Source organism: Notechis scutatus, chromosome 4 (genome assembly GCF_049901735.1).
Source record: "Notechis scutatus isolate UNSWTSFEM ecotype Mainland chromosome 4, rNotScu1.2, whole genome shotgun sequence".
Lineage (NCBI taxonomy): Eukaryota > Metazoa > Chordata > Lepidosauria > Squamata > Elapidae > Notechis > Notechis scutatus.
The window spans coordinates 9,516,963-9,541,108 of record NC_142012.1 but is presented as its reverse complement, the minus strand read 5'-3'; the positions used below and the strand labels follow the sequence as shown (position 1 = coordinate 9,541,108).

The 24,146-nt window shown below is 47.2% G+C and overlaps 1 protein-coding gene across 3 annotated transcripts in view; it reads right to left on the bottom strand.

Moving 5' to 3' along the window:
• The window catches only part of SHROOM3 (shroom family member 3), a 178,205-nt gene that overhangs the window by 14,980 nt on the left and 139,079 nt on the right, over nt 1-24,146 (bottom strand). For all 3 annotated transcript variants that reach the window (XM_087962741.1, XM_087962742.1, XM_087962739.1), the window contains exons 3-5: nt 19,671-19,805; nt 11,239-14,557; nt 2,981-3,057 (exon numbers count right to left, since the gene is read on the bottom strand). In XM_087962741.1, coding sequence (XP_087818867.1) covers nt 2,981-3,057; nt 11,239-14,557; nt 19,671-19,729 — 3,455 coding nt within the window. In that variant the 5' untranslated portion in view covers nt 19,730-19,805. The remainder of the gene's footprint in view (nt 1-2,980; nt 3,058-11,238; nt 14,558-19,670; nt 19,806-24,146) is intronic.

Sequence of the window (24,146 nt, the reverse complement as noted above, 5' to 3'; positions counted from 1 at the left end):
GGACCTTGGAGGTCTTCTAGTCCAACCCCCTGCCTAGGCAGGAAGCCCTACACCACTTCAGACGAATGGTTATCCAACATCTTTTTAAAAACTTCCAGTGTGTTGTGGTCCGCTGGCAGCAGAATCGGACAGTGCGGAAGAGCATGGGCCAGTCTGGGAGTCTGGGGAGGACTCAGACGATGGTCCTGCGTCCGATGCAGAGATGGGGCCAGGGCCATCTGGGAGTTATGCGCTGACTCCGGAGTCTCCAGAATCCAGCAGCAGCGAGTCAGAGGAACCAGGGGAGCTTGTTCCTAGTGCACGTGCGCAGAGCTGCCAGAAGGCAAGAACAGTTAAGACAAAGGGGGCGACTCGGGATTAAGACTCGGGATTGCCCCTCCCATAAGGTACAAAGGAAGTGCAAAAGGGACAGGAACCTTTGCAGGAAGCAACGTCGTTCACTCTGGTCGGTTTGGAACCTGAAAGCTCTGTGGTACATTTGTGCCCCGTTTGGTTTTGAAAGACCAATTGGTAGGGGTGCTCTTGGTTTCATAGATTATATGAGAAGAGAATGTGATGGCTCAGTGGTTAAAGACGCTGAGCTTGTCAGCTGAAAACCTGGGTTCAAGACCTGAGCTCTGCATGACTGGGTGAGCTCCCATTACTTGCCTCAGCTCCTGCCCACAGAGCAGTCCGAAAGCATGCAAATGCGAATAGATAAATAGGTACCACTTGAATGGGAAGGCAATAGTATTCCATGCACGTTGAAATATAGTCCTGCTGGCCACATGTCCGAAGCATCTTCGGACAACGCATTGGCTAAGAAACAGAGACAACCAAACAGCGCCCCCCGAGAGTTGGCCAGGACTGGCCAGGGGAAACCTTTACCGTTATCTTTTACATTATTTGAATTGGTTCCTTGCTTGGGGTTATAGTTAATGCTGTCATTTTTAACAGCAAATAATGCAGCAAAAATGCAGCTTACAACTAACTGTTGTACTCTGGAGTTCATTGCTACCAATATATTAAACCAGTGGTTGCCAACCAGTGGGCCAGGGACCACTGGTGGTCCATGAGAAAATTTAGGTGGTCCACTGAGAAATGTCACCCCCCAAAGCATCCCCCAAAGCAATTAATCCAGGCTGCGCAGGAACACAAAGAGAAAGAAAGACTTCTGCTGCTTCTGCTGCTTTCCTTGCATGAAGCCAAAAGTCTCTCTCTCTCTCCCCCCTGAAAACGGAGCTGGAGATGGTATCCTGCGATCCCAAATAAAGAATGATCGATCGGTAGGAAAACGGGGTGGGGAATTTTCCTGCAGACTTTTGGGAGGATTTTCCCAGGGTCTCTGGTCCGCGGGATTTAAAATTATGAGGTTGGTGGTCCCTAAGGTCCAAAAGGTTGGCGGCCTCTGTATATAAACAATAAGCAAGATCTCCATTCCAGCAAATAGGTGGTTTTACAAATAGGGACTGGGACAGAAACATAAAACTTTTAACATGATCGAAGGTCCCAGGGATACCCTGACTCCACGAGGGAGCGGGGCACAAATATGTTAGGGTTAAAACTATGACATGCTGAAATAGTGCTCTCATCTGATTTCCCTGCCATCTGGAGCAGTGATTATGTGGGACATGCAAAGCATCTGAAGGGAGTCCTCTCCCAAAGCGTGTGGTCGCAAGCAACCTGCCCTCCCTTCTGAATGTTGGAGCAGTTGTGAAGTCTGCACGGCTTAGCACAGGCTAAGTTTGGGTTTTGCTGGAAGTCGCTGTGAGTCTCGCAGTTGAGGTGGCGGAGGAAGTAAAGCATTTGAGGGTGTTTGTGGCAGTGGAGGTGACTGGGAAGTTTTGGAAGAAATCCTATCAACTGTTCTGGCAGAGCGAGCCTTTCGCTCAAGCTGATGTAATTTGATGAGAAGCATGTGTTTGAATGCTCTCTTAGCCCTAATTATTCTTCCTTTCTTTTCCCTCTTTTTTCTTTCTCTCTCCTCCCTCTCCCTTTTCTTTTTTTATTTTCTTTCTTTCTTTCTCCTTCTTCCTCTTTTCCTTTCCTTTCTCTTTCTTTTTTCCTTCTCCCTTTTTCTTTTTCTTTCCCTCTCTCCTCCCTCCCTTTTTCTTTTCTCTCCCTCCCTCCCTTTCTCTCGCCTCCCTTTCCCTTTTCTTTCTCTTTCTTCCTTTCTTTTCTTTTCCCTCTCTTTCTTTCTTCCTTCTCCCTTTTTCTTTCCCTCTCTCCTCCCTCTCCCTTTTCTTTCTTTCTTTCTTTCTTTCTTTCTTTCTTTCTTTCTTTCTTTCTTTCTTTCTTTCTTTCTTTCTTTCTCCTTCTTCCTCTTTTTCTTTTCCCTCTCTTTCTTTCTTCCTTCTCCCTTTTTCTTTTTCTTTCCCTCTCTCCTCCCTCCCTTTTTCTTTTTCTCTCCCTCCCTCCCTTTCTCTCACCTCCCTTTCCCTTTTCTTTCTCTTTCTTTCTTTCTTTCTTTCTTTCTTTTCTTTCTCTTTCTTTCTTCGTTCTCCCTTTTTCTTTTTCTTTCCCTCCCTCCTCCCTCCTTCTTTTTCTTTCTCCCTCTCCCTCCCTCTTTCTTTCTCTCTCACTTCTATCCCTTTCTCTCTCTCTCTCTCTCTCTCTCCTCCCTCCCTCCTCCTTCCTTCCTTCCTTCCTTCCTTCCTTCCTTCCTTCCTTCCTTCCTTCCTTCCTTCCTCCCTCCCTCCCTCCCTCCCTCCCTCCCTCCTTCCTCTGCATTGTTAGGCTGTCGTTTCTAGCTTCCCTCCTCTCTTGCTCTGACTGCAAAGCCCACCATGTTTGAGGAAGCAATCTATGAATAATTAAAACTAGCCCAATTTGGGTGACGAGTCTTTGGAATTGCACGGAGCTCTTTGGCTGAAGAAAATGATGACCTATGGAGCAAGCTTGGTGATTTTTACGGCTGTCGATTTTGCAATCAACATTTCTAGGCATTTAACATGCCCGCAAAAACAAACACATACACAAACCCCCACACAAACATGCTTACCTGCTTGTAGCACCCAGTACGTAGAAAGGATCTTTCATAAAATGAGAGATTTGATTACCGTCTTCAACCTGGAAATCCTTAAGGAGAAGAGATAGGAAGTTAAAAGCAAATTAAAAAGCCACATTATTTTGTAAAAGACAACTTCAGCAAATAATGTTTGGGTACCCACGCTAATACAGATAGTCCTCAACTTAACAACAGTTTGTTTACTAACCATTCAAAGTTACAACGGCACTGAAAAAAGTGACTTATGACCAGTTTTCACACTTATGACCAATTGCAGCTTCCTTGTGGTCACGTGATTTACATTTGGATGCTTGACAACGGGTTCGTATTTATGACGGTTGCAGTGTCCCATGATCGCCTTTTGCGACCTTCTGACAAGCCAAGTTAAGGGGGGAAACCAGTTTCACTTAACAACCATGTTCCTAATTTAACAACTTCAGTGATTCACTTAACAAATGTGGCTGTCAGGCCACCGGCATCCCCCTCCCCACCCAAGAAAAGCCGTAAAACGGGGCAAAACTCATTTAAACATATTTCTCACTTAACAACACACCTTTTTGACTCAATTGTGATCGTAAGTCAAGCACGATGACTGCTTTATGGGTAGTCCTCGACTTACAACTGTTAGGAGTTGTGTTGCCTATTCCTTAAAGGGCAAGGTTTCTTTTTTCCTTTCCTCACAACAACCGTTCATTTGGCAACCATTCGAAGTTACAACAGAACTGAAGTCAGTGACTTACGACCAGTGGTGGGATTCTAAATTTTTTATTACCGGTTCTGTGGGTGTGACTTGGTGGGCGTTGCAGGGGAATGATACTACAAAATCTCCATTCCCTCCCCACCCCACTCACCTGCTTTCCAGCTCTGTTCTCCTGTGCAGGGCAACCAAAGCAGACCCAGCCAATCAGCTGGGACTCGGGAGGCAGAGAATGGATGGGGGCGGGGCCAGTCAGAGGTGGGATTGGCCGGTTCTCTGAACTACTCAAAATGTCCGCTACCGGTTCTCCAGAACCGGTCGGAACCTGCTGAATACCTACCTCTGCTTATGACCAGTCCTTGTGCTTATGATCATTGCAGCATCCCCAAAGTCACATGATCAATATTTGCACATGTTGACAACTGGCATGTTTAGCAACAGTTCCAACTTCCCTGGGGTGATGTGATTGTCATTTGCAACCTTCCCAAGTCAGGTGCCTGAATTTTGAACATGTGACATGGAAATTGTGGGCTCAGTTGTAGTCGTAAAGTTGAGGACTACTTGCGCTCAAGTGGACAGAAGGAAGAAGAAGAAAAATGTTTTGGAAGGGCAGGTTAACTGAATTGCCTCTGTGCTCACAGACTTAAAAAGGACCGGTCTCTGCTTCTGTTTTTGTCTCCTATGCTTGCTAATTATCCATTTTTTTGGGGGGGCAAAAAAATCTATCACTGCATCCGCATATCATCTTCCCTGACGCATTTCTGCCTGCCATGTAAAATATTAAAAGCCTAAAACTTCTGCTGGAAAACCTGGAAATAACAGATACACATCCAGCAATTGGCTCGTCCTCTTTCTTGGTCTTGGGCGACTTTTGTTAGACTCTCAAAAAAGAAAAAAACCATCTTTTTTTCCTTGCTCGTTTTGAGAATGACGAAAGGCAAAAAGAAGCCCGTTGAAATATTTAGGATCCGGGTGAGATTAGATTAGATCTTTATTTCATGCAATTGCTTTATTGCTGGCTTAAGAAAAGCCTGTGGTTTTGAGTGAGCCTCTTGCAAGTATATAATGACCTGCATCCGGCAGTCTAGATCTGAGAACGCAAGGAATAAAGTTGCTGGCTAGGATGCGAACCCCGCCCCCGAGGGGGATTAATTCTCCTAACTATCTTAAAAGCGAAATAAGATTGTTTAATTGGGATGCTATTGGGAATGTCAGGCCCCAGGGATGGCTTAGCAGACAAGGACAATGGGTATTAGATTGCATAGCAATAGCACTTAAGACTTATGTACCACTTCACAGTGCTTTCCAGCCCTCTCTAGGCCATTTACAGAGTCAGCCTATTGCCCCCAACAATCTGGGTCCTCATTTTACCGACCTCGGAAGGATGGATGGCTGGCTGAGTCAACCTTGAGCCGTCCAGGATCGAACTGCTGGCAGTGGACACAGTCAGTCTGCAATATTGCATTTTAACCACTGTGCTGCAATGGCTTGCTTCCTTCCTTCCTTCCTTATCAAATAATAGTGCTTAGACTTATACAGCTCTCTCTAAGCGGTTTACAGAGTCAGCCTCTTGCCCCCAACAATCTGGGCCCTCATTTTACCCACCTCGCAAGGAGGGAAGGCTGAGTCAACCTTGAGCCTGGTGAGATTCGAACTGCCAAATTACAGGTAGCCGGCAGTCAGCAGAAGTAGCCTGCAGTACTGCACTCTGACCACTGTGCCACTGCAGCTCTCATAATAGATATAAATTAAGCAAGGTTGTCCTCGCTTTACAACTTGAGGTTATGACCTCACTGGAATATGACAGCAAAATGAGCACTCAGCAACACAGCTGCATTTCCAGGTAGGCCTTGACTTATATACCGCTTCACAGTGCTTTACAGTCCCTGTCTAAGCGGTTTACAAAGTCAGCCTATTGCCCCCAATAAACTGGGTCCTCATTTTACCCACCTCGGAAGGAGGGAAGGCTGAGTCAACCTGGAGCTGGTCAGGATCGAACAGCCAAATTGCAGGTAGCCGGCAGTCAGCAGAAGTAGCCTGCAGTACTGCACCCTAACCAATGCGCCACCATGGCTCTTATAATAGGTATAAATTAAGCGAGGTAGTCCTCATTTTATAACTTGAGGTTATGACCTCACTGGCAAATGACCGCACAATGAGCACTCGGCAACACAGCTGCATTTCCAGGTAGGCCTCGACTTACGACCACAAATGAGCCCAACATTTCTGTGGCTAAGCAAGACAGTTGGTTAAGTGGGTTTTGCCCCGTTTTGCATCTTTTCTTCGCACAGTTGTTAAGTCAATCACTACAGTTGTTAAGTCAGTAACAAGGTTAAGTGAATCTGGCTTCCCCACCAATTCTGCTTGTCAGAAGGTCGCAAGAGGGGGACTCCATGACTCAGGGACATTGCAACCGTCGTAAATATGAGTCAGTGGCCGAGCGTCTGAATTCCAATCGCGTGACGGGAGGGAAACGCTTTCAATGATCGTACGAAAAGCGGTCGTAAGTCACTTTTTTTTCAGTGCTGTTGTAAATTGGAACCAACACTAAACGAGTAGTTGTACGTCTGTTGCTTAACAATAGAAATTTCGAAATGGGGGGAAATATTATTATACATATTTTTGCATAACACATTTAAAATGAATGCGAAGAGGTTAAGATTGGATTTTGAAAAAGGATGCTACCAGGTACGCCCGAGAACAATGCTATTCCTATTAGAAGGATGTAGCAAATATTGAATAATTGAAAAAATGAAGGACTATGTGCTGATACAAATATGCATTAGAACCATGCGCGTTCTGATTAATGCAGTGATTTTCACTTGTATTAACATTATTTTTGTATCAAAATGATTGACACTCAGATGCCACACTGTCTATGCAATGATATTGATGTATATTTAAAAATAAAAAACTCCCCCCCCTCCCCCCAAAAAAGCAATAGAAATTTTGGGCTAAATTGTTGCAAATGGTTGTAGTTTTAAGTCAAGTACCATCTGTAATGCGTTATTGTCCCTGTACCAGTGAAACATGGAAGCTGCAGTTGGTTATTTCTTATATGGTCGACTGTTTTAAGGGTTTCCTGTAATGATTTTGGTCTATTACAGGCAGTGTTCGGTGTATGACCACAACTGAGCCCAAGATCTCTGTTACTAAGTGAGACATTTCTTAAGTGGGTTTTGCCCCATTTTAAGACCTTCCTTGCCACCGTTGTTTCGGGTGAATCACTTCCGTGGTTAAATTAGTAACCTGGTTGTTAAGTGAATCTGGCCTCCCCGTTGACAGGAGGTCGCAAAAGTGGATCACGTGACCCTGGGATCCTGCAACCATCATAAACGTGAACCTGAATTTTGATCACATGACCATGGGGATGTTGCAACGGTCGTAAGTGTGAAAAACAGTCATACGTTGCTTTTTTTCAGCGCCATCATAAGAGGTCACTACACGAACTGTTATAAGTCAAGGACTACCTCTATTTTCCAACGGTATAATGACTTGCCCAATTACAATCTTAAAGAGACTCTTCCAACGATTGTTGCTAATAAAACTGCACTGCGTAATCCAGAAGAAAACAGGAGTTTTAGCTGATAAAGCTGTAGCTCCTCTTCATCCCGTATATGTATATCATGGTGCCGCTTGGTTAAGTGCAGATAAAAGCTGTATGATGAGCTAAATATGAGCTGCCAAGGAACAGGCCTGCATTAGAAGGGATTCAAGCAAATGAGCACTTAGAAAGCTGCCTTACGAGAAACTAGATAATTTTCTTAATCTATTTCAATCTTCTTTGAATTCTCTAGCTTGCTATCTGATCTTCAGAATAAAAGGTGATAAATATAAAATAAAAAATGTTACACACACAAAAAAGAACAAAAGGTGATGTGGGTTAGATCTGGATTTTTATAGATCTGGATAGATCAGGATGACAGTTGATCCCTAATAATAGGGATCTTGTCTCTCTCTCTCTTTCTCTCTCTGTCTGTCTTTCTCTCTCTGCCTCTCTCTCTTCTCTCTCTGTGTGTGTCTCTTTCTCTGCCTCTCTCTCCTCTGTGTCTCTCTGACTGTCTCTCTCTGACTCTCTGTATGTCTCTCTGTCTTTGTCTCTCTCTGCCTCCCTCTCCTCTCTGTCTCTCTCTCTCTCTCTCTCTCCTCTCTGTCTCTCTCTCTGTCTGTCTTTTTCTCTCTCTCTCTGCCTCTCTCTCTTCTCTCTGTGTGTCTCTCTCTCTCTCTGTCTCTCTGTCTCTGTCTGCTATGGAAAACAAAGCACCCCAATGAACACCATGATACAAAATGGGTGGATAATCCTTGATTTACAACAGTTGATTTAATGATTGTTCGAAGTTACGATCCTGGAAAAATGACTTACGACTGTTTTCCCCACTTACAACCTTTGTAGCGCCTCCACATTCAGGTGCCCAAAATCCAGACGCTTGGTGCTGTCTTCATTATTGAAAGTAATCCTTACAACCGTTCATTTAGTGACTGAAGTTACGATGGCACTGAAGAAAAGCGTGAGACCATTGCGACATCCCCGTGATGGTCACGTGATCAAAATTCAGAGGCTTGGCCACGGGCACATATTTTTTGATGGTTTTGCAGTGTCCCGGGGTCAGGTGATCCCCTTTTGCAACCTTCTGACACGCAAAGTCAACCTGATTCACTTAACAACCAGGTTACTATCATTTAACAACTGCAGCGATTCACTCAACAATGGTGGCGAGAGAGGTTGTCAAATGGAGCCGAATTCACTTAGCGACAGAAAATTTGGGGGCCAATTGTAGCCGTGAGGCGAGGACTACCCTGCACTGTCCTATCCCGTCGGTGAGTTGAATCATTCATAATCCGTGGGGGAGAGCTCACGCAAAAGTTGTAAGCAGGGGTGGGATTCAAAAGTTCCCACCACCGGTTCTGTGGGCGTGGCTTGGTGGGCGTGGCTGCAGGGGTGGGATTGCGTGACTCGCGCGATCGTGCATGCACGTGTGCCAAACACGTGCTTTGCGCACGCATTATAAAATGGTAAAAACTAACCTAATGCGCCTCTCACGGCTGTTTAGCACAGCGATTCGCTCTGCTGCGCAAACAGCTGAGAAGTTAAAAAGGACCTAGGAGCAGGGCGGGCAGGAGGGCCCAACTGCAGGCCGTCGGAAAGGCTCGGAGCAAACTGGTTCTCTGCCAGCTAATCTTTAGCGCTACCGGTACGCCAGAACCAGGCCGGACTGGTAGAATCGCACCCCTGGTGGGATTCCCCCAGTTCAGACCAGTTCGGGTGAACTCCTAGCTGCGATGACCAGCTAGCTCCAAACTGGTTCGATCCGACAATCATGTGGGCTTACCCGTCCACCCCTCTGCTGTACTCTATACCTATATCTGCTCAGGTGATCTGCTCTGCCGCCCTTCAGCCAATGTTACTTCCCTGAGTACCTTCCCTGAAGGTAAATAATTGCAATAGCGAACTGGTTGTCACACCGGGAGAACTTCAACCCCTGGTCATAAGCTATGGCTCACATGATACAATAAATGGGGTCACCCTGCAGGAATTCAAAATCGAATAGGATGGGTGTTCCCAATCCACGAGATATCAGGGTACGATTTTTCTGTGCATTTAAATGATGCACCCTGGCTAGAGTTGGGGTTTCCAAGTATGAAAAATTCAGAGGGAGGGAAGAAAAAAAAAAGAGCTTGGGAAAACCCCGAAAACCCCCCAAAACTGGCTTTTCTCCAGATGCTAAAGATCACATATTTTTGAAGAGACAGGGATCCCAGCCGGTCATAATTTACTGGGTCCAAAGATTACTTCGGCTGTAGACCGCCTACCTCCGTTGTCCCTGGGGAAGGCAGCAGCTGGTGAGAGAGGGAGGGAGGCCCTTTCAACGCTCCCCCAAATTTATACATGGGAGACCCATAAGGCATGCAGGCTGAGACAGGCTAAAAGAGAAGCTGCATCAGAGGAGAAGGAATGCGGGTCGAAGACAGATCGGCTGGCGAGATTGCACAGCTATCAATTTTCTCTCTTCTTTAAACAAATTCCTTGGGTGACACAGCTGTATAATTTATAGCCAGGCTGCACGGAACACTACATTCCCTAAGGAGAGCTTGCAAAAAATAAATATATGTTGGACTGCCTTTATATTTATAACGGCAGTCCAAGCTGGGCCAGTGGGAAACGAACTGCAACTCAAATTAAGTCTTCCAGAAATTATCAAAATTGAGATAAACATTTTTATTTGTATCTGTGCTTGGCTTTCTCTTCTTTCTACTCTTTTAAAAAAAACGAAATAAGGTTGGATTTCAGAGAGGGGCGGGGGAAAGGGCCATTAAGAAACCCAAGGGGGCCTTGCTATTGTTTTTAACTATGTAGTTGTGTCCAACTTTTTGGTGGCTGTACCGGTAATCCTCGACTTACAACCACAATGGAGCCAAAAATGTCAGTTGCTAAGTAAAACAGTTGTTAAGTGAGTTTTGCCCTTTCTTGCCACCGTTGTTAAGTGAATCACTGCAGTTGTTAAGTTAGCAACGTGATCATTAAGTGAGCCTGGCTTCCCTATTGTTTGTTCATCAGAAGGCCGCAAAAGAGAATCACATCAGGCCAGGATAATGCAGCCATCACAAACCAGTTGCTAAGCTTCTGAATTTTGAACATGTGACCATGGCGATGCTGCAATGGACATAAGAGTGGGAAAACGGCCATTAAGTCACTTTTTTCAGTGCCGTTGTAACTTTGAGCAGTCGCTAAATGAACAGTTGTAAGTCGAGGACTACCTGTATTAGGAGGTTCATGTGAACTCTTTTTCAAATTTCTATTTGCATATCTATATTTGCATGTCCCTCTTTCCTGAATGCCCGACCGTTTTATCAACACTGTCAGCAGCCATGCTTTTGTGGCATTAACACGAACTCACTTAACGACTGCCTCGGTTAGCAACAGAAATTTGGGCTCCATTGTGGTTTGTAAGTCTATCTTTATAGGTATAAAGGTAAAGGTTCCCCTTACACATACGTGCTAGTAGTTTCTGGCTCTAGGGGGCGGTGCTCATCTCCGTTACAAAGCTGAATAAGAGCCAGCGCTGTCCAAAGACGTCTCCGTGGTCATGTGGCCAGCATGACTCAAGGCCGAAGGTGCACAGAATGCTGTTACCTTCCAATCAAAGTGGCTCCTATTTTTTACGTGCTTTCAAACTGCTAGGTTGGCAGAAGCTGGGACAAGTAACGGGAGCTCACTCCATTACGCGGCGCTAGGGATTCGAACCGCTGAACTGCCGACCTTACCGATCAACAAGCTCAGTGTCTTAGCCACTGAGTCACCGCGTTCCCTTTATAGGTATACCCATGATCAAACCTCGGGGGGGGGGAGCGGAATACCTTGCCACCACCCAAATTTACAGAAATGTGGCTGCAGAAAATTAGGTGCTAATGTGTCGACAGAATGAAAAATGTTCTTAAATTGTCTCAAGGTTTAGTGCAGCTTCGAAAAACGCCCCTCGGCGCCTTGCAAATAAGAAGACGCAAGATTAAGAAACAACGAGCAGCTTGTGGAAATCTCTCCTATACCTGTACGTACCTGGCACATTTTATCTGACGAGGGAGATGACCTGGATCGGACGTGCATGGTCATAGGCTGGTTTTCTGTCCTGTCCAGCAAGTCTTCTGCCGAAGCCGATTTCCCAGGCTTCTTGATCAGCCGCGTCTTTTTCTCCAGGACCTGATTGACGGGGTGCGGCGAGGTGCAAAGGTCAAGATCGGTCTGAGTGCTTTTTGTAAGCTCTGGATTAACTCTATGATCTGGGCGGCCATCTGCTTTTAGCCAACTGGGCGTGGAGCTTTTGCTGCCACCATGACTTGGGTGGCCCGCCATCTTGCTCTCGAATTCAACGGGATTAAAGCAACCATGAAGTCCGGGCAGCGGAGAATAAACATGGCCCATTCTAGAGGCCCATTCTAGAGACTCCCTAGTATGAAAGAGGCTCTGGTCTTGGAGAGAATTCATGCTAGAAGCTGGGGACAAAGGCTGACTCTCTTGGCCGTTCGTTTGCCGGCATGGGGTCTGCGATCCTTCCCTTTCTTGGGAAGCCGAAGAGGGGCGCTTCCCAATTTTGCGCTTAATGTAATCTGCCAGGGCGTTTTGCTGCAGCTGTTTCAGCTCCGGCCTGGAAAGATTGATGGTGGAGCAAGCTTTGTTCTCCTTCTCGAAGATCTTGCGTCGGTCAGCCACGGTGCTCTCTTGGAAGACAAACTGGAGCATCTTCTTCTGAAGCGAGGACGGGGAGAGGTCATTATCCGAGACGCCTATTTCATTCATCTTCTCCGGTTCAGAGTAAGACCTCTTTTTCTGCTCGGAAGTCAGCCGTTTCCTTCCCCCAATACGGTGCACGTGCAGAGGTCCTGGGAGAGCGTCTTTATTGGTAGGATCCATCTTTATCTCCGTCGGCGTGATGCTATGCCTCTCCTTTGGGGTATGCGGAGAAGCTGTTGTGCTCCTCATCCCGGTGTGGGCTGAAGCGGGTCTTGGGGTACTTCTCTGAACCTCCTTTCCAAAGGCAGGACTAATGTTGAGGTCCTTGCGTCTGAACGAGGTGGCCCTCAAGACTTTCGACTGGGCATCCTTAATGCTGTTCCTGTAGGTCCTGTTAACAGGGGCATCTCGCTGCGAACCGTGCGGTTCCTTGGCACTGACTTTCTGTAAGACCTCTCTCTCGGCTTCATCCAACAATTGGAACGTACTTCTGCTCCTTTGTAGCTGCCCAGACTTTTTGTGTGACTCCTTGCTGGAGCACCCGTGGCGGTAGGTGCTCTGATGATCAGGCGGTGCTACCAAAGCCGCTGCGATTACCCTCTGCTGCTCTGCAGAATACCGGTTGGACTTTTCTGGTTTGCTAGTACTTCTATCATTTAGGTAGAGTACATTTGGGTACAGGTCGGAGTTATTTGTGCTGGCCGGCCTGCCGTGTTCATCCAGCAATTGACCATATTCTTGAGAGTTATGTCTACGTCGGCTATCTTCAACGGCGGACTTCTTTGAATTTTGGCTCAAGCTATTTGCGCTCTGTGGACGCTGATGGCCTTGTTCCCGTCGCTCTATCTTGCTGACCTTCTCCAGCACAGAACATCGGGTCTTTCTAGATTCCTTTTTCCCAGACCAGGGGGGCTGAAAGCTGTTGCTGCTGAAAGATCGGAACTGGTCAGCTCTGAAATCGGAGGTCTTTGGGAGCAACGGAGAGGAAGATTCTTCAAAATTTGGTTCCGTGTCGTGGCTATAATCAGCACTAGTAGTGGCATCTCGGTGATCTTCTGTGGCATGCCATTCTCTGTCCTGCCAATATTCTGGAACCTGCTCTTTAACATCCTTTTCTTCCTGGTTGGCATAGTTCACAATATGCCACTTGGCACCCAGACAATTCCTTCCTGATTGCATCTCCTTCAAATCCATGAGGTTTTGAAGCTGAGTACTCTCTGGGATATTTTGCAAGGAAGAGAACAGGTACTGCTTCGCCTTGTTGGGATTCCACTGGTTTTGTGCGGTAGGATCGCACTCATTTATTGGTAGGTTGGCATTCCGATCCGCTTGTTGTTCTTCCGAACTGTATGCCTTTGACGGGCAGCAGGCTTTGCTCTCAGCCATCGCATCCCGTAGGTGAAACGACCAAGGCTGAAAGGCATGATTCAAGTACTGGGCCTCGTTCGCACTTTCTTGGATGTTGGGTTGTGCTATATTATAGGTGGGCTCTGCTTCGTCCTCCTGTCTTGGAGAGGTTGGGTAAGCTTGAGGATGGGTCCTGTACAAGACGACTTTCGAAGTCTCGTTGTCCATCTTTTTCTTCCCTGCTCCGGAAGGTCCACATTCAGGATGGTAGAAGACGGTTGCCTTGCTTGGAATGCTCTGGTTTCCGTTCTCATCCACGACAGGAAGCGGCTTACCGGACATGGCCTTTTCGTAGGAAGCAGGAAAAGAAGCCGGAGCCGGAGTGTGACCGCTCTCTTTGGCAAGTGCCGGGTACACCAGCCCGCTGTTGTTCGCCGAAGGGTGAGGAACCTGAGCAAAATGTGGTTCGGGAGAAGGAACGGGGTAAACGCCGGTAGGTAGCAATGGCTGTCCTGGTTGAGTAGCTTGGGGGTAACCTTGTTTGGGCTTCATGGTGGGACTGCCCTCTGGACTCCTCTCCATGACGGTGTGGAGCTGCCCTTCTAGGAATGCCGGTTTCGAGAGCTGTCCAGTAGGCGGCGTGCCCTGGCCTAGGAGAAGCCAAGCATTTTTAGAATGGGTCCTCAAGGCCTTTCTTTGTTCGTGACTAGACCAAGAGCTGGGCCTGTCATGGTGCCTGAGTGCTGCGTAGCTATCACTTCGGGTGGGCGGCATGGGAGGCCCTTTTGCGTACTGGCTCTCGTTGTCCAATGAATTCCGCGCCTGTGGACCTTTGTGGTGGCCGTGCGGCCTGCTGGCGCTGTAGCCTTGAGGGTGGGCCTCACCGCTGGGGACGAGAGCAGAAGACTTCACTTCGTATTCCTCTGAAACTCCTCTCTGGGCATTGTAGACCGTCTTAACGTACCTGATGTCTGCTTGACGCATGCCACCTTCTTGCGCCCTGGCCCGGGAATGCACGTTCTCCATGGAATAGGACCTCTCCTTGCAGAAGGGAGGCAGCTGATATTCCGGGGTGCTGGAGCTGGTGGAGAAAGAGCTGTAAGCGGAATCTCGCTTGCTGTGAAGGTGACCCAGTTGGTCGATGCTACTGGTGGACTTGGCCGGCGAAAGATGGCAGGAAGGATGGGCGTATCCCGACGGCAGATGGTCCAGACTCTCCATGCTTCCCCTGGAACTGTTCTGGTCAGGACTTCTTCTTAAAAAACCATGGTCGAAGTTGGACAGGTCATTGGTGGAGGAACTGAAGACCGGAGCCAGTGAGAAAGAGAGACACACACACGCACAAAGACAAAAGGGAACACAGGGTTAGCGTGAATATGCACGCGCATGAGAAGAGAGAGAGACAGGCAGTGGAATGGATTTATAAAGGGACGGAGGGGTATGTTTAGTTTATAGAGGATGGGCGAAAAGCCATATTTGGGCCTCGTGCTGTTCTTAGTGTGCAGTCATCCTGGTTTCCTAGAAAGAACGATTTTGACATTGCAACACATGTCTCTTATTTATCACTGTAAAGGGTGGGGGGAGAAAAATAGACAGAGGAGATCTCCGGAGGAGGCGGCTTTGCCGGGAAAATGCGTGTGAGTCAACCCCAACCCATGAAATTCATCACAAGCATCCTAAACATCACCAAAAATATTCAGACATCATGAGAGGAAGGAAGGTCAGGAGGAGGGGGGGGGGAGGGAGAAATCCTTTTCTAAGTCTTCTTCTTTTTTTTTTTTTCTTCTTCCCTTTTTAAGGTGCTGGGAGAGCAATGGCCTTTTGGGAAACTCCAACGAGACTGGAGATGTTTTCTGTACTTTGTGAAATTAAACTGGCAGGATGGGGAAAGAAGGCACCGAGGGATGGCTGTGAGAAAATAAGCAGAAAACTGGTCAAGCTCAACAATTTCATGAAGTCATCAACCAGGCATGATATTCCCTCTGAAAAAAATCGGGCGCCAAGAAATCGCTGGCCAGCTCCCTTTTCCTGCCGCTCAGCGAGCTCTGCTCGCACCGCCCGGGCTCCGCTCGCACCGCCCGGGCTCCGCTCAGGTATCCGGCTGGGGCTGTCAGGAGTTGCTACCGCCGGCGCGGCTCGCTGCGGCTCAGTCCCGCGTTGCCTCGGGAAGGGAAAGGCAAAACCAGGAGCCGCTGCTGCCGTTGCAAAGCGCCGCCGCGCTCTTCCTTTTGCCTTTCCTTCCTGAGGCAACGCGGGACTGGAGCCACGCAGAGCCGCGCCAGCGGTAGCAACTCCTGACTCGGGCCTCCGAGGGGAGGGAAGGAGGAGAAGAAGGGGGGAAGGGGGGCGATTCCCCAAAAAATCGGAATTCCGATTTTGATCGGAAGAATATCATGTCTGTCAACCAAGGTTGCCTCGGAGGACACTTGGAGGTGAAAAAAATTAGGGAACAGAATGACAACATCCCTTCCCAAGAAGGCTGGGACACCAAAAAAAAAAAAACCCCACAAATAATTATCACTGCTACTTTGAAGAGGATAGAACTGGGTTTGTCAATCCAGCTGCCTACAAACAGGTGTCCTTCAAATGTGTTGGATTTTCAATTCCAGGGCATGCTGGCTGGGGATTCTTGGTGCTGAAGTCCAAGAAGAGGGCTTTAAGTTAAGAAGATTGCATATACAGGTAGTCCTCAACTTACGGCAGTTCGTTTAGTGACCATTTGAAGTTACAAAGGGCACAGAAAAAAAAGTGACTTATAATTGTTTTTCATATTTACAATGGTTGCAGCTTCTACATCAGTAGTCTTCAGACTTGAGAGCTTTAAGACTTGTGGACTTCCACTCCCAGAATTCCTCCTCCAGTCATGTTAGCTCAAGGAATTCTGGGAGTTGAAGCCCACAAGAATTAAACTTGCCAAGTTTGAAGACCCTTGTTCTACATGATCAAAATCCAGAGTCTTGGCAACTGACTCACATTTATGACGCCTGCAGTGTCCTGGGGTCATGGGATCCCCTTTTGCAACCTTCTGACAAGCAAAGTCAATGGGGAAGCCAGATTCACTTCATAGCCGTGTTACTAACTTGAGAACTGCACTGATTCACTTAACAATCGAGGCAAGAAAGGTCGTAAAATGGGTTAAAACTGACTTAACAACTGTCTCGGTTAGCAACAGAAATTTTGGGCTCACTTGGGTTCGTAAGTCGAGGACTACCTGTATCAGCTTCCTGTGACACACTACTTTAAAAGAAAAGATTGGACAGCCATTTGTCTGAAATGGCATAGGGTTTCCTGCCTAAGCAGGGGGTTGGACTAGAAGACCTCCAAGGTCCCTTCCAACTCTGTCATTTTGTTACTAATAGACTAAATCATTACTGGAAGCATCATGACACAGCAGTATGTAATGAGGACTTTTTCTGTCCAAACTTCAAGAAATTCTCCACTACTTCCTTCCTTCCTCCCACGCCCTTTCTCCTTCCTTCCTTCCTTTTCTTCCTTTCTTCCTCCCCTCCCCTTTCTCCTTCCTTCCTTCCATTCCCTTTCTCCTTTTCTTCCTTTCTTCCTCTCCTCCTTTCTCCTTCCTTCCTTCCACCCCTTTTCTCCTTCCTTCCTTCCTTTTCTTCCTTTCTTCCTCCCCTCCCCTTTCTCCTTCCTTTTCTTCCTTTTTTCCTCCCTCCCCTTTCTCCTTCCTTTTCTTCCTTTCTTCCTCCCTTCCTTTCTCCTTCCTCCCTCCCCTTTCTCCTTCCATTCCCTTTCTCCTTCTTTTTCTTCCTTTCTTCCTCTCCTCCTTTCTCCTTCCTTCCACCCCTTTCTTCTTCCTTCCTTCCTCCCATCCCCTTTCTCCTTCCTTCCTTCCTTTTCTTCCTTCCTTCCTCCCCCTTCTCCTTCCTTCCTTCCATTCCCTTTCTCCTTCCTTCCTTCCTTCCTTTTCTTCCTTCCTTCCTCCCTTCCCCTTTCTCCTTCCTTCCTTCCATTCCCTTTCTCCTTCCTTCCTTCCTTTTCTTCCTTTCTTCCTCCCCTCCCCTTTCTCCTTCCTTCCTCCCCTTTCTCCTTCCTTTTCTTCCTTTCTTCCTCTCCTCCTTTCTCCTTCCTTCCTCCCCTTTCTCCTTCCTTTTCTTCCTTTCTTCCTCTCCTCCTTTCTCCTTCCTTCCTTCCACCCCTTTCTTCTTCCTTCCTTCCTCACATCCCCTTTCTCCTTCCTTCCTTCCTTCCTCCCCTCCCCTTTCTCCTTCCTTCCTTCCATTCCTTTCTCCTTCCTTCCTTCCTTCCTTTTCTTCCTTCCTTCCTCCCCTCCCCTTTCTCCTTCCTTCCTTCCATTCCCTTTCTACTTTTCTTCCTTTCTTCCTCTCCTCCTTCCTTCCTTTTCTTCCTTTCTTCCTCCCCTCCCCTTTCTCCTTCCTTCCTCCCCTTTCTCCTTCCTTCCTTCCATTCCCTTTCTACTTTTCTTCCTTTCTTCCTCTCCTCCTTCCTTCCTTTTCTTCCTTTCTTCCTTCCCTCCCCTTTCTCCTTCCTTCCTTCCATTCCTTTCTCCTTCCTTTTCTTCCTTTCTTCCTCCCTTCCTTCCACCCCCTTTCTCCTTCCTTCCTCCCCTTTCTCCTTCCTTCCTTCCATTCCCTTTCTCCTTCCTTTCTTCCTCCCTTCCTTTCTCCTTCCTTCCTCCCCTCCCCTTTCTCCTTCCTTTTCTTCCTTTCTTCCTCCCTTCCTTTCTCCTCCCTCCCTCCCCTTTCTCCTTCCATTCCCTTTCTCCTTCTTTTTCTTCCTTTCTTCCTCCCCTCCCCTTTCTCCTTCCTTCCTCCCCTTCTCCTTCCTTTCTTCCTCTCCTCCTTTCTCCTTCCTTCCTTCCACCCCTTTCTTCTTCCTCCCTCCCTCCCTTTTCTCCTTCCTTCATTTTCTTCCTTTCTTCCTCCCCTCCCCTTTCTCCTTCCTTCTTTCCTCCCTTCCTTTCTCCTTCCTTCCTTCCTTCCTTCCTTCCTTCCTTCCTTCCTTCCTTCCATCCATCCATCCATCCCCTTTCTCCTTCATTTTCCTTTCTTCCTCTTCTCCTTTCTCCTTCCTTCCTTCCACCCCCTTTCTCCTTCCTTCTTTCCTTTTCTTCCTTCCCTCCTCTCTTTCCTTCCTTTCCTCCCCTTTCTTCTTCCTCCCTCCCTCCATTTTCTCCTTCCTTTCCTTCCTCCCCTTCCCCTCCCTTCTCCTTCCTTCCTCACCTGCTTTCTCTTTCCTCCCTCCTTTTCCTTCCTTCCTTCCTTCCTTCCTTCCTTCCTCACCTGCTTTCTCTTTCCTCCCTCCTTTTCTCCTTCCTTCCTTCCTTCCTTCCTTCCTTTCCTTCCTTCCTTCCTTCCTCACCTGCTTTCTCTTTCCTCCCTCCTTTTCTCCTTCCTTCCTTCCTTCCTTCCTTCCTTCCTTCCTTCCTTCCTCACCTGCTTTCTCCTCCCTCCCTCCCTTTTTCTCCTTCCTTCCTCACCTGCTTTCTCCTCCCTCCCTCCCTTTTTCTCCTTCCTTCCTTCCTTCCTCACCTGCTTTCTCTTTCCTCCCTCCTTTTCTCCTTCCTTCCTTCCTTCCTTCCTTCCTTCCTTCCTTCCTCACCTGCTTTCTCTTTCCTCCCTCCTTTCTCCTTCCTTCCTTCCTTCCTTCCTTTCCTTCCTTCCTTCCTTCCTCACCTGCTTTCTCTTTCCTCCCTCCTTTCTCCTTCCTTCCTTCCTTCCTTCCTCACCTGCTTTCTCCTCCCTCCCTCCTTTTCTCCTTCCTTCCTCCCACCTGCTTTCTCCTCCCTCCCTCCCTTTTTCTCCTTCCTTCCTTCCTTCCTCACCTGCTTTCTCTTTCCTCCCTCCTTTTCTCCTTCCTTCCTTCCTTCCTTCCTTCCTTCCTTCCTTCCTTCCTCACCTGCTTTCTCTTTCCTCCCTCCTTTTCTCCTTCCTTCCTTCCTTCCTTCCTTTCCTTCCTTCCTTCCTTCCTCACCTGCTTTCTCTTTCCTCCCTCCTTTTCTCCTTCCTTCCTTCCTTCCTTCCTCACCTGCTTTCTCCTCCCTCCCTCCCTTTTTCTCCTTCCTTCCTCACCTGCTTTCTCTTTCCTCCCTCCCTTTTTCTCCTTCCTTCCTTCCTTCCTTCCTTCCTTCCTTCCTTCCTTCCTTCCTTCCTTCCTTCCTTCCTTCCTTCCTTCCTTCCTTCCTTCCTTCCTTCCTTCCTCACCTGCTTTCTCTTTCCTCCCTTCCTTTTTCTCCTTCCTTCCTTCCTTCCTTCCTTCCTTCCTTCCTTCCTTCCTTCCTTCCTTCCTTCCTCACCTGCTTTCTCTTTCCTCCCTCCCTTTTTCTCCTTCTTCCTTCCTTCTCTCTCTTCCATCCGTACATCTTGACATACACCACACCACAACCCCCCCCCTTCTCAAGGGCTGATCTGTGGTCAAGACATGGCAAGAGTTACCTCGGATGGTAGGCCTGGTGCCAAGGACTGCTTATCGTCCCCTGAGATACTTGCATCATACTGAGATCGGCTGGGGTCTCTGGGAACTTGGCTGGCTGCCAGGAGTGTGATCTGCTGCCCACCGGATCACTTTGCCTGCAAAGAGACAGAACGGCTCACATTATTAGAGTTGCCTATTTGCTCAGGCACCTTGGTACGTAGAGCACAATCGCAATCGTTATTCAGCATTTACCTTGTGCCAAAAATGGGACAACGTCCAGAATGTAAACCTGCATTCACAATCTCTGCTCCCTGATTTTTTTATTTATTTATTACATTCTACTCTCCTACGTATCAGGCATGAAAAGATCCATCCTTGGCTGGAAAAACAATTATTTATTTAACTGGGGCTTGGATGTTCTAATTGTGGAGATCTGAATACTAAGCAAACGAAATACTATTTGCTGTTCATTTGGGCTGCAATTTAAGAGCAATGAGACCTTTTCAAATTCAAAAGTAGGACTGGCTGTTACCTGTGACTGATTTGGATGGCTATAAATTCAGTAGTCCATAGAGACTCAGAATACAGAGCAGCAGTGGCACTAAACCAGGGGTGTCCAACCTTGGTAACGTTAAGCTTTGCTGGCTGGGGAATTCTGGGAGTTGAAGTCCTCCAGGCTTAACGTTACCAAGGTTGGACACCCCTGCACTAAACCTTATGTAAACTAATTTCTGTCTCCATACCAGGTAAATCAAATCATTTCAATCAGCAAAGCCACGAAAAATGAAGCAGATGAATTCTGTAGAATTCATGTAATGGATAGGCTAGGGTTACCAACAATAGACCAACAGAATAAGAGTTGGAAGGGACCTTGGAGGTCTTCTAGTCCAACCCACTGCTCAGACAGGAGACCCTATACCAGTGATGATGAACCTTTTTCTTGTGGTGTGTCGAAAGCATGTGCGTGCCAGCACCCACAATGCAATGCGCGACGCCCTGCGCATGCGTGCGCAACCCCCCCCTTACCTGCACTGCGCATGCCTCCCAGCTGATTTTCTGCCCATTTGACGCCTTTTTCGCCCTCCCGGAGGCTCGAGGGAAATCTCTGCAGCCTCGGGTGGCCAAAAAATGGGCCTTCCAGAAATACCGGAAGTGCTCGTTTTCAGCCTCCAGAGGGCCTCTGGAGCCTGGTGGAGGCCGTTTTCACCCTCCTGGGGGCTTGAGGGAAGCCTCTGCAGCCTTTGGAGGCTGAAAAACGGGCCCGTTTTGACACTTTTGGTTTCAGCACTTCCGGTATTTCCGGAAGTGCCGAAACGGGCCCATTTTTCAGCCTCCAAAGGCTGCAGAGGCTTTCCTCGAGCCCCCGGGAGAGCGAAAAAGGCCTCAAATGGGCCAAAAGTCAGCTGGGAGGCGCGCGCATGTGCAGGTAAGTTTGGCTGGGGCTTGCGTGCCCGCACAAATGGCTCTGCGTGGCACCTGTGGCATGCGTGCCATAGGTTCACCATCACAGCCATATACCGTTTCAGACAAATGGTTGTCCAATCTCTTCTTGAAAACCTCCAGCGAGGGAGCAGCCACAATTTCTGGAGTCAAGTCGTTCCACAGATTAATTGTTCTAAGCTTGCAGGAAATTTCTCCCTAATTCTAGGTTGGTTCTCTCGTTGATTAGTTTCCCTCCATTAGCATCCAATAGCTGCTTAAAACATAGAATTGTAGAGCTGGAATGGATCCCAAGGACGATCTATCTACTCCAACCTTCTGGACTGCTCAATTAAACTACCCATAGGAGAAGTGACTGTCCAACCTCCTCTTAAAAACTTGCTAGCCTGTTCGGTTTACGTAGAAATCTTATCAGAAAGCTTTTATTTCAATGAGATCTAGGTAGCTGCGACTCATATTAGATAGTCCTTGACTTACAACCAGGGGTGGGATTCAGCCGGTTTGGACTGGTTCAGGAGAACCGGTAGTTCCGGCAATTAGTTGGCCCCACCCACGCACCCCTGCCTTTGTCTGTCGGAAGCGCACACGCTCACCAAACAGGTGTTACACCAGTTGAATTCCACCACGGCTTACAACCGTTCATTTAGTGACCGCTTGAAGTTATAACAGCACTAAATAGTAACTTCAGATCATTTTTCACATTGTTGCAGCATCCCCATGGTCACATGTTCAAATTTCAGACACTTGGCAACTGTCATGTACTTATGACGGTTGAAGTGTCCCAGGGTTACGTCAGTGGTGGTATTCAAATTTGTTTACTTCCGGTTCTGTGGGCGTGGCTTGGTGGGCGTGGCAGGGGAAGGTTACTGCAAAATCCCCCTTCCCTCCCCACCCCACTAACCTGCTTTCCAGCTCCGTTCTCCTGTGCAGGGCAACCAAAGACTACCCAGCCAATCAGCTGGGACTCAGGAGGCAGAGAATAGATGGGGGCGGGGCCAGTCAGAGGTGGCATTTGCCGGTTCTCCGAACTACTCAAAATTTCCTCTACTGGTTCTCCAGAACCTGTCAGAACTGGCTGAACACCAACTCTGGGTTACGTGATTACCTATTGCAATCTTCTAACCAGCAAAATCTATGGGGGATGGCCAGATTCACTTAACAACCGTGTGTCTAACTTAACAACCTCAGGTGTTCTCTTAAGAAAGGTTGTAAAATGGGGCAAAAATTCACTTAACCATCTTGGAAATTCTTGGCTCAACGGTGGCTGCAAGTTTTATGGGCTCCTTGTATGTTCCTAATTTCTGATGTGCATATTACGAGATGCCAAAGAAACCAGCGGATTTCCTAGAATGACGCAATCAGCTAAATCCACGGTGAGGCAGCTGGGTGAATAATTCAAGCATTCTGCAAGTGTCTGTCTAAAAATATATCCCAGCATCAAAAATAGATACGCTGCATTTGGAGAAGCTGAATAAGTGCAACAGAAATGTGGAAAATTGCATGGAGTCAAGGAAGAATGCATGCAAAAATGACCAATGGAGAAAAGTTATTTGTAACCGTTGCTTACGTATATATTTCTTGGGGGAAATGGGGGTGGAACTTGACAGAATAGATTAATACTTGATTGCATACCCTCCTGACCCCAGATCGGATTTAAATTGAGCCGCCCAACCCTGCTACGATACACACAACTAAATGATGAACCGATAAGTAATGCTTCATAATCTCGGTGCTGGTTAGTTGTAGCTTCTGTCATAGCTGGCAAGACATATTGCAGCTATCCATATTCTCTCATCTTTACATGGATTAAAGACACAAGAGCTCTTGTTTGGGCCCTGCGTCTATTCATCCTTGCCAGAGGAGGGGAAAAAAATGAACATACGGGGAGATACAAAAATAGAAACGGCTCCGAGTTTTAGAAGAGGATTTTCTCCATGTTCGGTTAGTAGAAAGGACACAGAATAGAAAGGAATAGAAAGGAAAGGAATAGGAATAGGAATAGAAATGGGAAAGGAATGGGAATAGAATGAGTTGGAAGGGAGCTTGGAGGTCTTCTAGTCCAACCCCCTGCTTAGGCAGGAAACCTTACACCACTTCAGACAAATGGTTATCCAACATCTTCTTAAAAACTTCCTGAGTTGGAGCATTCACAATTTCTGGAGGCAAGTTGTTCCACTGATTAATTGTTCTGTCAGGAAATCTCTCCTTAAGTTCTAGGTTGCTTGTCTCCTTGATTAGTTTCCACCCTTTGCTTCTTGTCCTGCCTTCAGGTGCTTTGGAGAATAGCTTGGCTCCCTCTCCTTTGTGGCAGCCCCTCCGATATCTACAAGAGTTCATTTAGTGACCGTTCAAAGGCTTACACCCTTACACCCATTACCGCATCTTCTGGGTCGCATGATCAAAATTCAGGGGCTTGGGTTGGCAACTGACTCATATTTACGACGGTTGCAGTGTCCTGGAGCCACGTGATCAACTTTTGCGGCCTTCTGACAAGCAAAGTCAATGGGGAAGCCAGATCTGCTTAACCCCCGGGTTCCTAGCTTAACAACTGCAGTGATTCACTTAACAACGGTGGCAAGAAAGATTGTAAAATGGAACTTAACAATTTCTCACTTAGCAACAGAAATTTTGGACTCCATTGTAGTCGTAAGTCGCGGACTACCTGTATTTTCATTTATTCTTTTTAAAATTCTCTAGATTTTTCCTGGATAGCAGGGGGGAAAAATTACAATCTATTCCCTGGATTTATTACTATGATAATTCCTAATCTTGGGCTGGCTTGAGAGAAATCCAGCTGCTGCAGACCACTGGGACATTATGATGGTTAAAAAGATATCTATATTTTTCTATTTGTCAAATTTAGATGCCATTCCTCTCACTCACAAAAGATGGGCAATGTACAATTAAAACCTAAAAACCATGTAAAAATACAATACCTCAAAAGAAAAAAAAAAAAAAAGAAGCAGATAAAAACTGGAATAAAATAGTTTAAAATATAAAGATAGCAAGGAAGGCCATCAAGGTGCCAACCAATCCTAAAGTTGGTTTGTTTATTT